Source organism: Vanacampus margaritifer, chromosome 20, assembly GCF_051991255.1.
Source record: "Vanacampus margaritifer isolate UIUO_Vmar chromosome 20, RoL_Vmar_1.0, whole genome shotgun sequence".
NCBI lineage: Eukaryota > Metazoa > Chordata > Actinopteri > Syngnathiformes > Syngnathidae > Vanacampus > Vanacampus margaritifer.
The window spans coordinates 12,437,453-12,452,480 of NC_135451.1; the positions used below are offsets into that span (position 1 = coordinate 12,437,453).

At 43.2% G+C, this 15,028-nt stretch overlaps 2 protein-coding genes across 11 annotated transcripts in view; one reads left to right on the top strand and one right to left on the bottom strand.

Moving 5' to 3' along the window:
- Nucleotides 1-15,028, top strand: part of trpc1 (transient receptor potential cation channel, subfamily C, member 1) — a 73,996-nt gene that overhangs the window by 52,315 nt on the left and 6,653 nt on the right. For 9 of the 10 annotated variants that reach the window (XM_077554248.1, XM_077554250.1, XM_077554249.1 and 6 more), the window contains 7 exons: nucleotides 9,453-9,607; nucleotides 9,829-9,930; nucleotides 10,015-10,217; nucleotides 10,440-10,571; nucleotides 11,291-11,486; nucleotides 12,152-12,488; nucleotides 14,714-14,853. In XM_077554248.1, coding sequence (XP_077410374.1) covers nucleotides 9,453-9,607; nucleotides 9,829-9,930; nucleotides 10,015-10,217; nucleotides 10,440-10,571; nucleotides 11,291-11,486; nucleotides 12,152-12,488; nucleotides 14,714-14,853 — 1,265 coding nt within the window. Of the gene's footprint in view, nucleotides 1-6,477; nucleotides 8,637-9,452; nucleotides 9,608-9,828; nucleotides 9,931-10,014; nucleotides 10,218-10,439; nucleotides 10,572-11,290; nucleotides 11,487-12,151; nucleotides 12,489-14,713; nucleotides 14,854-15,028 lie in introns of those variants that run through there. The other variant, XM_077554257.1, reaches the window with a different exon arrangement.
- chst2b (carbohydrate (N-acetylglucosamine-6-O) sulfotransferase 2b) lies at nucleotides 3,491-6,407 on the bottom strand. The gene has a single exon (XM_077554258.1). It carries the CDS (start codon nucleotides 6,370-6,372, stop codon nucleotides 4,975-4,977), a length of 1,398 nt encoding a protein of 465 aa, XP_077410384.1. The 5' UTR covers nucleotides 6,373-6,407; the 3' UTR covers nucleotides 3,491-4,974.

Sequence of the window (15,028 nt, forward strand, 5' to 3'; positions counted from 1 at the left end):
TTTAGGTATACCAGATCTTATATTGTTGTGATACAGATTTACTAATTACTTGTAAAAAAAAATATATATATATATATATATATATATTTTTTTTTAGAAGAGGACCTTGAGTAGTATTTTTGTATATATTCTGTAACTTTTTTTTTTAAAATATATAAAATTGGGTATAATTTTGATGCAGTTCTTAAAACAAATAAAACCTTGAAAATCTGTGCTTTTAAAAAACTATTCAAAATGTAAAAAAAGTCCCCCTGCTTCTTAGATATCATTCTTAAAGACGAGAGATACCGTAGTTAAATGTTTCCATTTTTTTTTTTATCATAAACGGAGAGAAGGCTAAAGGGACACTATGTTTTAACTTAAAAGAAAAAAAAGTTACCATGTCCTTTTTTAAAGAGACATGCTAAACAATAATTGCTTATAATCTTCAGCATTAGGTACGAAGTTGGTTAATGATTTCATTTAATATTAATATTTACCATTATCGGATGGGATTTTATTATTATGGCGCTGCTGATTCAATTTGCTAATTTGCTGTCTAAAGAAGGAGAGATGATGAAATCAAAAGTCATCCAGTCAGCTTTTCCTAGACGGCATCAAAATCTAGATGGAGCTTGTGTTTTTTTTTTTACGCGTATCCAACCAAATTGATAAAAGATCAGATCAGGCGTTAAAACCATCCTCTGTGCTCGGAATGAATTTTCCCCTCTGATGATTTTTTATTTTTTTATTTTTGGGGGGTCAGTGAAGCGATTTTGAGGCACTGGAGTGTGAAGCGGCTGTTTCAATGCGAGAGGGAATAAACCGCTGGCAGGAAGACGACGAAGAAGGGAGAGAGAGAAAAAAAAAAAAAAAAAAAGAAGCTCCCTCAGACTTTGCTGTGTAATCTTGTCATTGTGGAGAAACACAATGACAAGATTACACTTTGCATGTGTCATTTCGGGGCCACTTTAAACATCAAGAATCATGTTTTTTTTTGTCCCATCCTCTGTTCTACCACACCACCAAAAAAGGCTTAGCATTTAGAAGTAGCTTGTTTAAATTGCAGAATTTTTTTAAGCTTTCCTATACAAATATGTCATAACAAATACATGTCATCCATTTTCCGTAGCACTTGTGAGCTAAAGCCGACCCAACCTGACGTTTAGTTGTGCGCGCCATTTTGCGTCCATCACTCCGAGACACCATTAATCAAAAGTCAGACCATTCCGGCAATCCGATCTTAAATCCTGATTTAGCCAAATGCATCATCTTGGCTAGAACTAAATCGTTGTGTATTATTATGTAACATTGTCTTTATCGTGCTGTTAAATCTTTTAGCTTTAGAACGTTTGTTACCAGATAAGCTAACAGTTAGCCTAGCTTCTTGTATTCTTCCTCTACAGCGACTCATTGTCGTTATAACATCAGAATTAGCTTGCTAGGTAACGTCTTTTACAATAGAAAAATCTTCTGAAAAACAGATTAAGAGGGAGGCCAAGTTTTAGTTTTAGCTTTAGAACGTTTGTTACAAGATAAGCTAACAGTTAGCCTAGCTTATTGTATTATTTTTCTACAACTACCCATTGTCATTATCAGAATTAGCTTGCTAGGTAACATATTTTACAATGGAAAAATCTTCTGAAAAACAGATTAAGAGGGAGGCCAAGTTTTAGTTTTAGCTTTGGAACGTTTGTTACAAGATAAGCTAACAGTTAGCCTAGCTTATTGTATTCTTCCTCTACAACTACTCATTGTCATTTTCAGAATTAGCTTGCTCGGTAACGTCTCTTACAATGGAAAAATCTTCTGAAAAACAGATTAAGAGGGAGGCCAAGTTTTAGTTTTAGCTTTAGAACGTTTGTTACAAGATAAGGTAACAGTTAGCCTAGCTTCTTGTATTCTTCCTCTACAACTACTCATTGTCGTTATAACATCAGAATTAGCTTGCTCGGTAACGTCTTTTACAATAAAAAAATCTTCTGAATAACAGATTAAGAGGGAGGCCAAATTTTTTGTTTTAGCTTTAGAACGTTTGTTACCAGATAAGCTAACAGTTAGCCTAACTTATTGTATTCTTCCTCTACAACTACTCATTGTCGTTATAACATCAGAATTAGCTTGCTAGGTAACGTCTTTTACAATAGAAAAATCTTCTGAAAAACAGATAAGAGGGAGGCCAAATTTTTTGTTTTAGCTTTAGAATGTTTGTTACCAGATAAGCTAACAGTTAGCCTAGCTTATTGTATTCTTTTTCTACAACTACTCATTGTCATTATCAGAATTAGCTTGCTAGGAAACGTCTCTTACAATGGAAAAATTTTCTGAAAAACAGATTAAGAGGGAGGCCAAGTTTTAGTTTTAGCTTTAGAACGTTTGTTACAAGATAAGCTAACAGTTAGCCTAGCTTCTTGTATTCTTCCTCTACAACTACTCATTGTCGTTATAACATCAGAATTAGCTTGTTAGGTGTAACATCTTTTACAATAGAAAAATCTTCTGAAAAACAGATTAAGAGGGAGGCCAAATTTTTGTTTTAGCTTTAGAACGTTTGTTACCAGATAAGCTAACAGTTAGCCTAGCTTCTTGTATTCTTCCTCTACAACTACTCATTGTCATTATCAGAATTAGCTTGCTAGGTAACGTCTCTTACAATGGAAAAATCTTCTGAAAAACAGATTAAGAGGGAGACCAAATTTTTGTTTTAGCTTTAGAACGTTTGTTACCAGATAAGCTAACAGTTAGCCTAGCTTCTTGTATTCTTCCTCTACAACTACTCATTGTCGTTATAACATCAGAATTAGCTTGTTAGGTAACATCTCTTCCAATGGAAAAATCTTCTGAAAAACAGATTAAGAGGGAGACCAAATTTTTGTTTTAGCTTTAGAACGTTTGTTACCAGATAAGCTAACAGTTAGCCTAGCTTCTTGTATTCTTCCTCTACAACTACTCATTGTCGTTATAACATCAGAATTAGCTTGTTAGGTAACATCTCTTCCAATGGAAAAATCTTCTGAAAAACAGATTAAGAGGGAGGCCAAGTTTTAGTTTTAGTTTAGAACGTTTGTTACAAGATAAGCTAACAGTTAGCCTAGCTTCTTGTATTCTTCCTCTACAACTACTCATTGTCGTTATAACATCAGAATTAGCTTGTTAGGTAACGTCTTTTACAATAGAAAAATCTTCTGAAAAACACATTTTTAACACCTTAACAAATTTCTAACTTCCTCATTTTTGTTCGACAACTGGGATATGCTTGCTTTGATCACAAGGAAGGGAAAAAGGTCAAATTTAGTTTGCTGGTAAAAGTGTGCCCCGCTTAAGATATTAAAACTGGGAATGTGTATCCCGGCCTATGTGCTATTTCTCCCTGCAACCTCTGGTGTTAAATGTCACTTAGCTCCACAAGGTAAGTAAGACACGCAATACCAAATCAATACACAAGCCAAAAAGCGTAGTAACTCCTTGCTTGTTTACTCAATATTCTCCCCCCCCCCCCACCGCCCCGCACACACACTGGAGGTCACGTGAGAGTCGGATGAGAGTAAAGTGAGCGATTGTAAACATTGGAAAAACAAGACTGCTCACATCGACGACGACGAGGAGGATTAGCAGCTCCGCAGCGGTCGAGACATTGTCCACAGTGCATCATCCCACAAGGACAGCAAAATAAAAAATAAAAAAAAATTGAAGTTAAAGGAACTAATTCAGACGTCGCCTACTCAAACATGGCATTGATTGTCTTTGACCTTAAACATTTTTTCATCCACTAGTTTCACTTGTACAGACGATATGGAGACTGAAAAACGTGTTTTTTTTTTCTTCCCAACATTCAAAAAAAATAACATCCACTTTTAAAGATACATGAGCAGGGGTTCTCAAACTGGGGTCCGGGAATTTGGGCGTCCGCCAAATAATTTGGAGTAAAAAGTGCTGATATGATTGTGATGTGTAATTACATAAAGTTACATCCTGCATGAATCAAGTCTTTGTTTTTTAAATAAAATGCATTATTACAGAACTAGTCTACATCTTTTTGCGAGAATAAAATTTGAATCATAATTTGAATCATCTTTGTGTTTTATACTCAGGTTAATATTAACTAGACTCAGCATTTTGACAGGATGTCATTTTTGGGAAATGTTGTAACGTTGCTATTTACATTTTCTTTCACGAGATGGGACAATATACAAAATTAATCTCTGAATCCACTTTTTGTTGGATTTTTCCCCTCTAATGTTTGGGAACCACTTAAAAAATAAAGGCAGCTTTGTCAGAAAAATAAGCCATAATATTATGAGTTTAGGATTTTATTTTATTATTATTATTTTATTCTGTCATTAAACTTTTGACTTTAATATTGTCCTATTATGACTTTTTCTTGGAAAAATACGACTTAATTATCCCAACAAAATACGTTTGTACTATCACTTTTTTGCGTGAAAAAAAAAATACAAATGCATTCTTAAAAAAAAGAAAATATTTTTATTAGTATTGGTTCAACACCAGCCTTAATTTTAAGGTATTGATACGCGTGTAGGCAGCTTATACCAGCCATTGACACTTAAGACTAAAAAATAAATTAAAAAAATCTGATATCGTGTAAGTCCTCCTCTGCAGTAGGTGGCGCTATACTGTGGCAGTTTGACACATCGGCAAATCATCATCTGCGACAATTTTTTCTCATTGTGCTCAATGACACTTTTTATATCAAAACTACTCGGTAATACTCTGAAAAAAAGTTGTATTGAAAATCCCAAATTATGACTTATTTTTTTCGGGGTACGTGTTTTATTGATATTTGGTAAGGTGGACAAAATTCTCCAAAAAGTTTGAGAACCCCTGCATTAAGAGATTTTTTTTCTTTGTCAGCGCTAAGCCCGACAACGGACTGCATCCAGTATTTTGAAAAACCGGGCGGTCCTTGCAGATGCCGTTCAAAAGGCGGTACATTCCGAACGTGGTGCTCCCACTTGGCGTCTTTGGCGGCGTTTTTCACAGCTTGGAGTGCGTCAGTAGTGATTTGCTGAGGTCCTTGGCCTCGCCGGTGGTCCGCACGCGCTCGTACCCCAGCACGGCCATGGAGTGGTGGCAGTAGTCCTCCACCTGCTTGATCTGCTGGATGCTGAGCACCGTCCGCCAGGCGCTGGCCGCCTGCGTGGCGTTCCGCGACGACACGATGAACGGCTTGGACGACGAGCTGGAGCCGCTGGTCATGTTGAGGGCGAACGCCTCGATGTCGCGGTTGGCCGTCAGGTTAGCGAAGCGGTAGACGCCGCGCAGCGTCTTCACCGGGTTGTCCACCAGGTCCTCGTAGCGCACCGCCATGTACTTGCCCTTGAGCCAGCCGGGAGGGTTCAACGCCGTCCTCAGCGTCCGGGAAGTGCGGTCGCAGATGACCTCCATGGCGCCGATGGAGTGGTAGTCCGAACCGTCTTTTTTGTTGGCCTTGTGACCAGGATCCACGAACGGGATCCGGCGCAGTTTGGGGTCCCGGCTGCGCACCACCTGCAGGTTCTCCCGGATGAGGCCGTGCCGGGATTTGATGCGGGAGTTGGCCACCGCCCGCGGGTCTCGGACCAGGTGGATCACCTTCAGGTCCAAGGAGGGGTCCTCCATGAGGGGCGCCAGAACGTTGACGTCCAGAATGCGCACCCCTTTGATGACCACCGTGTTGTACTTGAGGCACTCGTCTTCCAGCAGTCTGAGGCTTTGCGGCGGGCACTTTTTGCACACCTTGTCGTCCACCATCCCCACCACGTCCTTCCTGTAGGCCGAGCACATGGGGTAGGAGCAGACCACCTTGTTCAGCGTGGCGCCAAACAACCCCAGCGAGGTGAAATTCTTACCCCCGGGGCTGTTGTAAAGCTGAAAGACGGACAAGTCGCAGCGGTACAGCGAGCTCAGCATGTCGCGCGCCGCCCCTTGCAGGGACACGGCGTCGCCCGGGTACAGCTTCTGCCAGATGTGCCACATGGGCTCGTACAGGAAGAACACATCGGGGTTCTGGTTGAACAGCTCGCCGAAGAAGGACGACCCCGAGCGCCACGTCGTCAGCACGTAGATGAGCTGCCTCTTCTTGGCCAGCGAGGGCCTGTAGAGGTAGCGCAGGTCCGAGCGGCCCTGGTAGGCGGCGCCCCTCACGGGGTGGCTGCAAGGCTGCGGCTCCTTGGTCCACTTGTAGTTGGCCAAGTTGAGCATGGTGAGCACCAGGAGCAGGAAGTAGGCCGCGAACAGCACGATCCGCTTCCTGCGCAGCACTTTCATCACGATGCCGGGCTGCGCTATTATCTTGGTATGGTTCCTGTAGGTCTTGAGCTTCCTGCCGAAGCCAGCATCCTTCTCCCAGGGTGCTGTCAACTTCAGCGGCGGGTGGTATGTTTTGCCTCTCATCTGTGCCCACGACACAGCCCCCGCCCACCCCCCTCCCCCAAAAGCGACTCTCCTTACATTGACAAGAGTGGAGGAGATATGGAAAAGCAACCAAAAAAAATGGGGGGCTAGACAAGGATGATTGTATTATGTAATCCTCGCCGGTTCCAAATCCGGCTATGATATTTGGCGCTGCACTGCGCAACGGTCTTCATGGCAACGCCGGATGAGAGAGGAGGCAACAAGGAGGCGCGAGTCGTTATTGTCCCAGACGCCCATGTTGTAGCCGGAGCCGAAGCCGGAGTACTCCCCCCCGCGCACTCACCGCGGGACGCGTCCTCCTCCCACCCCCACTCCCGAAAATGCGCATCCCAGACAATAAAATAGTCCCCCCTCCCCTCTCCTCTCCTCTCTCGCAAATGTGGCGCGCAGGCTCGGCAAAGCTCACCTCGACTCAATCCACATCCGCTGCGAGGGAGCCACAAATCCACATGAGTGCCGTTTTTTTTTTTTTAATTGTATGTTTTGAAGAGCGTTCGCCCGCTTCCTCCTCGCGTTCCGCTCCGGCTTTGGCGAATACACACACTGGACACATTCAATCTGATGCTTACGGTGGAGCTCCGCCCGCGGAGTAACACTATAGGTTGGCCCCGTGACGTCATTTCAACGACTAGCCACGCGATTGGTTGAGTGGCCCGACATTCTGACTAATGTTGTGACGTCCAACGTCTAACAAAACGAGTAAATTATGTCGCTTTTACAATGATTTGAGACACCGAAAAACGTCAATAACATGACTACTAATGTATTTTTTTTAAAGTGATGATTCATTGAACTTAACTATTAATATGCGTTGTATATTTTCTCATAGTATTGTAAAGTGGTCAGCATGTCTGCCTCACAGTTCTGCGTTCGAATCCTGGTTCCCGCTTTCCTCCTTATTAAGAACTCAAATGCACATGATTGAGGTGATGTGGTTCTTTGACCCCTGCATGCTTCATTCTTTCCACTCATCGTCATCTTCTGCATAGTTGGATGACACTATTATTGTTGTCTTCCATATTCCATCATGTTAAAGCCTGTTCAGTGGGCCACTTAGTAGTTTTCCACGTAGCTTAAGAGGGAGAAAAATACACTATATCTCATATGTTGTCTTATGTTTTGCTCCTCTGGGTTAAAGTCAACGGATTCCTGAAATCTTTGAGGACACTGCCCTCTGCTGCTGGTTACAACTACTGCAATTTATTGTCATCTAAGTTCCCTGAGTAGGATGATCAATTTAACACAAGTAACCAAACTAAAAATGTGCCAACTAAAATGCACAAATGCTACAGTTGCAGGGCACTTTATTGGACACACCATATATTGTGATGTAATTTGGTATGAATTTACTTTCTTTGTATTCAAATGAGATGTGACTTTTTAAGGCGTGAAAATATACCTTAGCAGAAGTAGCTTTTATACTACATAATTGTGCTTGTGTATTCAAATTTGAATATAATACTAATAATAATAATAATATAAAAAGAATAACTTCATAAAAGATTAGTATGAATAAAATATAAATTTTAATAATAAGATAAAGCAATAATTATAACTAGTAAGGATCAATGTAAAAATACTAAAAACGTTAAAAATAACAGATACAAACCCTATTGTAACGATAGTATCATTTATGCTTCAAAATGTAGTTGTATTGCTATTTTACCACATTTGTTTGGTCTTATTATTATTACTACTACTACAATCAATGAAGCAGTGAGGCGCTGAAAAACTGCAGTGAAAAAGGGGTCTGTTACGTAATCGGCATCTCTAGTCGCGCGCATGCGCAGTAGGAGCCACGTCCCCATCAGCTGCAGAAGCAGCATCAGGACCACCGAGCTTCCTCCCACCCGCGATGATGGCGCATGTAAACACGGCGCTCGTCCTGTTGTCTTCCCGGACCCCCGACCGTCGCTTCCTCGCCTCGATCTGACGTCACGGCCGCTTTTTGGGTGCGTGCGTGCGCATCCGAGCTTTGGACTGCCGTTGACATTGTGATGGTCACATCGCGACGCGCTTGCAACAAAAGGCAGCCCTGAGAGACCCCCCCTCGGCTGCTCATTAGGGTGGGGGGGATATGCACGTCAGTGTTTGGCCCTGCTCGCTCTCCGTCGTTATGGCAGCTCTGTACCAGGGCGCCGATGCCTCCTCCCCGGATAAATTCCTTGCCCTGAAAGACGTCAGGGAGGTGAAGGAGGAGACCACGCTGGACGAGAAGCTCTTCCTATTGGCCTGCGAGAAAGGTCAGTGAACAATCCGTATGCGAAAGTGCACGTCTCAAGTGGTCTTATGTTATGGACAAAAGTATTGAGATACCGACATGCCCCATCATGCAATTGCCCCATCTTGAGACAATTGTGTACTTTGCATTGTTTGTTCTGGATGAGTTTGATGTGGAAGAAAGTCACTGGGCAAAGGATGGAACGGGCACCAAATACGGCCGTCGAGTATTTACGTTGTCAAGAGTTATGTAATATTTTTATTTGCATTCATGTTGCTATTCCCCCCACCCTTAAAAATTGGCAAATAACCCCGTTAAACAATTTCACATGTACCAGTTTATTTTTTATTTTTTTATTATTACATAAACGCATTCTATAATTTGTTGATTTATTGTATTTCATGAAAAAATATAGGTACAATAAATCTATATAGTGCACATTTAAATAAAATGTATTTAATCGTTTTTATTTTACTTTTTCATTCATCGTAATTCTACATGGTATAATGCATACAGTACATATATACAAACAAAGTGAATTGTAATCTCATTTATGAATGACCTGACCTATCTGTCCACCCGCCCCCAATTTTTTTTTTTTTAATTTACTCTTCCTCGGAAAAGCTTGCCCACCCCTTACAGAAGAAGCATAAAAGAACAAAGGCATGTAGACGGGACTGTGACAGGCAGGACACAAAACAGCAACCGTGACCATATAAAGTCTCCAAACATGTCCCAGAAAACTGGAGCAGCCCTTTGTGGGAGATGTTACTGTAAACAGGACTTAGCCTACTGGGAGTGCTGGCCTCTTGTCTATTGGGCGCTTTTTGGTCACCAGGTGACTACTACATGGTGAAGAAACTGCTGGAGGAGAACCGGCACGGCGAGCTCAACGTCAACAGCGTGGACGTGCTGGGCCGCGACGCCATCACCATCGCCATCGAGAACGAGAATCTCGACATCCTGCAGCTTCTGCTCGAGCATGGCTGCCAGGTAGGAAACACGTACTTGCAGGCCTTCCCATCATGCATTGCTGTTTTACGGATGATTACTAGAAAACAAGGACTAGTCTAAATAAGTGGCTCTGAGATTGGGGTCCTTTGACTCCCAGGATTCTAGCTTTGGTCCAATCCTTAAATTCAGACAGCGAAATTAGTATTTTTTTTTCTGGATGGTTTTGTTTTAGCTGTCCGCTGCGCTTTGTTTCCTCGCAGGCTACCGACGCCCTTCTAGTGGCCATAGACTCGGAAGTGGTCGGGGCTGTGGACATCCTCCTTAACCACAGACCCAGGCGCGCATCAAAGCCCTCCATCGCCGTGAGTCACCGCAGAACAAGAACCGTCGAGAAAAAAAAAAAAGAAGCAGTCCGCTACTGAACCACGTTTCCCTCCACCTGGTAGAAACTGATGCAGCGGATCCAGAACCCCGAGTATTCCACAACCATGGACGTGGCTCCCGTCATCCTGGCGGCGCACAGGAACAACTACGAGATCTTGACCATGTTGCTGAAGCAGGACATCTCGCTCCCGCGGCCGCACGCCGTCGGCTGCGAGTGTACGCTGTGCAACGCCAAGAACAAGAAGGATAGCTTGCGGCACTCCAGGTGTGCCTGAAGTTTATTCTTAAGACCATTCGTAAGAGAACAAATAGAAGAAGCTATGCTAGCAGTTAGCTTATCTAGTAACAAGCTTCCTCATTGACTGTCGTTCGGTTTCATGTCAGAATTGGAGTTCGGTAAACAACACAAGTGTTTTTGTACAGGAGCCACAATTTCTAGCTTTGCTAGCTCTGAAGCTAACTTTTCCGCCTCTTCTTTGGAGGTTAGGTTCCGCTTGGACATCTACCGCTGCCTGGCTAGCCCTTCGCTGATCATGCTGACGGAGGAAGACCCCATCCTCAGAGCCTTCGAGCTGAGCACGGATCTCAGGGAGCTCAGCCTGGTGGAGGTGGAATTCAGGTGCTCGCTGTTCAACTACAGACTCTGAAAAGTACTCAGTTTTGAAGAACACGATACTCGTATTGATAGTTAGCTAGCTTTAGCCAGAAGCTGGTAGTTTTTAACTCATTCACTGCCATTGACGGCTATAGACGTCAAAAATTCATTTTAACAATTTCAATTAGTTAAAATTTTTTTCCCACTTTTGTTAACAAGAATATGAAAACCTAGATTTTTTAAAATTTAACATTTAGAACAGATATCAAATTTGCGATTAATTGTGAGTTAACTAGTGAAGTCATGCAATTAATTACGATTAAAAAATGTAATCGCCTGACGCCCCTAATTTTTTATATTCTTTTCTTTTTTTAAATCGCATCAGGCGATTATTTTTTTTTAATTGTAATTAATTGCATGACTTCAATAGTTAACTCACGATCAATCACAAATTTTATATCTGTTCTAAATGTACAATATTTTTTTTTTCTAGGTTTTCATATTCTTGTTAACAAAAGTGGGGAAAAAAATGTTAAACTAATAGAAATAGTTCAAATGAACTTTTGACGTCTATAGCCGTCAATGGCACTGAATGAGTTAAAAAGATGCATTTGCCTTGAATCATTCTTAAAAAGTCAACAACATCCCAAAAATTCTTCTGCTTCCCTGGATTTGTTGTCGCCACCGTTAATACTCCCTAATCCTCGTTCCTCCCTATCACCGCTGTCCCCCCGTTTGCGCAGGAACGACTACGAAGAGCTGGCCAAGCAATGCAAGATGTTCGCCAAGGACCTTCTGGCTCAGGCTCGTAACTCCAGAGAGTTAGAGGTCATCCTCAACCACACGTCCAACGAGGATCCCGTGGACAAGCGGGGGCTCCTGGAGGAGCGCATGAACCTCAGCCGCCTCAAACTGGCCATCAAGTATAACCAGAAAGAGGTCAGTTAGGTTGGCAGAAGACTTTAAATTGTACATTGGTGCGACTGTGATTGGGAATGTTTGACTATATTTGTGGTGTGACTTACTGGCAGTCAGCGGCACTATAGTAGTATCGAAAATGGACTGATGCATGGATGATTTAGATGTCCGGGTGACTGACTGGTGACCAGTCCAGGGTGTGTTCCGCCAATGGCCTCATCTTGGAAAGACAGACAAATTGACAACAAATAAGAAACCTGTCTTTGTGGCACTTATCCAGCAAGCCATGGAGGCATTTAAAGCCATGAGTCAGCAGTAATTTTCTTATGAGCTCATGTAGGTCTGCTAATTTTAGCTATGTTGTGAATCATAGGGACGGGAAATAGGATTTTGACCTTGGCATAACGTGTCTGCAGCTATATTTTGTCCGCCCCAGTGGCCACATCAGTTTCCAATCCCTTTCGATCTGACATCAGTTGTTGTAAAGTTCTGTCTGTAAGCCGCTACTTTTGAACCTGGGACTCAAACAAAGATGCAGATTACTTCCTGATTTTCCCGATGTCAAGCTTGTCACGTTCTTGTCTGTTCTGTTTCTGTTGCTAGCTAGCAGGGCACATATAAACAAAAAACAAAAAAAACGACACCCAATGTTTATTTTTACCGCATTACTGGCATGTGTTTTTCAGTTCGTGTCTCAGTCCAACTGTCAGCAGTTCCTCAACACGGTGTGGTTCGGCGAGACGGCCAGCTACCGGCGCAAGCACACCTGCCTGAAGATCGCCACGGTGATGAGCGTGGCCGTGCTGTGGCCGCTGCTGTCCGTCTGTTACCTGCTGGTGCCGCGTTCCCGCGTGGGTCAGATCATCCACACGCCCTTTGTCAAGTTCATCATCCACAGCGCCTCCTACTTCACCTTCTTGCTGCTGCTCAACCTCTACTCGCTGGTCTACAATGAGGGCAAGAAGGACACCATGGGCCCCGCGCTGGAGATGGTCGACTACCTGCTCATTCTCTGGATCATAGGTGGGCTCCGAACGTCGTGTTTTCTAGTCGTTGGTTTTTTGCTAAGGACGTTTGGACTGTCTCTGTCTTGTCTTGGAATAGATTCTCTTCTTAATTGGATTTTGACATACTTCAAGGTAGTCTAGTTTGTTTAAGAGTATGATGACTGTGAATGGATCTAACCACCACAGTCGTTCAGTTAACTTGCTCTCAGTCTTGGTCTTAGCCTTCATTTGGTAGCAACCCATCAAAGTCTCGGTCTTGTGTTTGTAATGACGCCTCAAAGTCTTAGCCTTGACTTGGTGTCCATACCTCAAAGTGTTAGGCTTGACTTAGTATCAACACCTTAAACTCTTTGTCCTGACTCAGTTTTAACATCCCATCAGTCTTAGTCTTGACTTGGTATCAAGTGTTGGTCTTGACTTTGTGTTGGCACTTCAACGTCTTGGTGTTGACTTGGTTTTTGTGCCTTCAAGTCTGAGTTTTGAATTGTTATCAACCCTTCAAATCTTGATTTCAACTTAGTGTCAGCACCTTGAAATGTCACCTCGCCTTGGTTCAGTCCCTCAAATTCTTTATCTTGACTGGATCTCAACTCCTCAAAATCTTGGCCTCAACCCCTAAAAGTCATAGTCTAGTCTTGACTTATCAAAGGCTCAATCTCAACCAGGTCTCAACCACCCTTAAAAACATTTGAGCCAGTCTCAACTACTTAAATCTACTACAATCCCTTAAAATCTTAGTCTTCATTTGGTCTCTACTACTACAAAGTATCGGTGTTGACTTGGCTTCAACCTCTCTTGGTCTTATTCAGAACTCAGTATCAAACCCCTCAAAGTCTTGTTTTTGAATTGGTGACGGCGCCTCAAGTCTTGCTCTTGACATGGTCTCAGCTCCTTAAAACAGGGATGGCAAACTGCAGTCCTCAAGTTCCAGAGTCCTGCAGGTTTTAGAGGTTTCCCTACTCGAACTGCAGCTGATTCCAATGAACAGAATTATTATCAGGCTTATGCAGAGCTTGCTGATGAGCTGATCACGGATCAGCTGTGTTGAAGAAGGGAAATATCCAAGATCCTGCAAGACTCCAGCCCTCGAGGACCAGATCTCGGCCTTAAAGACTCAAACCTTGATGTCTTGATTTGGTGTCAGAGCTTCAAAGTCTTGGTCTTGACTTGTTCACGGTTTCTGTGGTCTTGACTCCAACGCTAGCCTGTCCATCTCATGCTAATGGACTCCAGTTGTATGTCCAGGTTCCTTCTACTGTATAACCTTTTCTGAAAAGGGAATGAGGCCAATCATATTTTTTTATTTAACGTCTAACATTGCCTAGTGGAGTGTAAATGAGACATTTGTGTTATGGGTCTGGCGTCGATCCAGCAGGCCTATCCTGTATGCGTAATCCTATCAGACGTGTGTACACAACAAACAGCCATCTTGATGCTAAACGACAAAGAGCCTGCTTTGGCCAAATCGACATCCGCTCTCGACCGTTCGGGCGTTGACACGTGCTCAAGCTCACGTGGAGGATGCTGAGACACTGCGTCCGGTGCCAAGAAACCATTAGCGCCGTGGTTGAGTCGCCGGAATGGCTCTCTGCCTACTCGGCGGCGATGGTTTGACTCATGCTTGCAGTACCCTGCAGCAGTCAGGCGGCAGCTCATTGGTTGACGAGTCGTAACTCATTGCAGTAACAAACCCTGATAGCTTTTCCAATGGAGGCTATTAGGTGTGTGTTTTGTCATACAAAGGAATTACAACCGGGGGAGGGCAAACCTTTGTCTCTAGACCCCCCCCCCCCCCCCCCAGTCACATGCTACAGGCCTTAATGGCCTTAAATCGGATGGAGCACGCATGTGCATTCGTGTGTCAGTGATCCCACTATGGGTGTGTGCAAATCCCCGCCTCCCTCTAATAAAAGACAAAACAAATACAGCTTTGGTTCTTTAACTTATTGGCAGCAGAAAGAGGAGGTGGGGGGGCTGGTGGAGTGATTTCAGAGTGCTAACAGCAATAGACCAACTAGCAGGAAAAATCTAATTGATACTTCTTATATGCTGCTAGGCAAATACTTCCAAATATGGGCAAGCTTGCACCAGGATGCTATCATCGTCCTTGCTCAAAAATCCTCAATAAAGAGAGATCAAAATAAATGATGTGAGTTTGACAATATGTCCCCTGTGATTGAACTGGTCAAGTGATCAACTATTCATAGGTACCCTCACCCAAAAATTTCCCGTATCCTGCAGGAATGGTGTGGTCGGACGTGAAGCGGCTGTGGTACGAGGGGCTGGAAGACTTCTTGGACGAATCGAGGAACCAGCTGAGCTTTGTGATGAATTCTCTTTACCTGGCTACCTTTGCCCTCAAGATAGTCGCTAACAGCAAGGTATACACGCACAGGAGAGATGCATTTGGTTCGTAATTTTAAATGGTTCCCATGTGTTATAATAAAGTTTAAAAAAATACCATCGAGACCAGAGGTGGGCAATCTCGGTCCTCGAGGGCCGGAGTCCTGCAGGTTTTGGAGGTTTCTCACTTCCAACACAAGCTGATTCCAATCA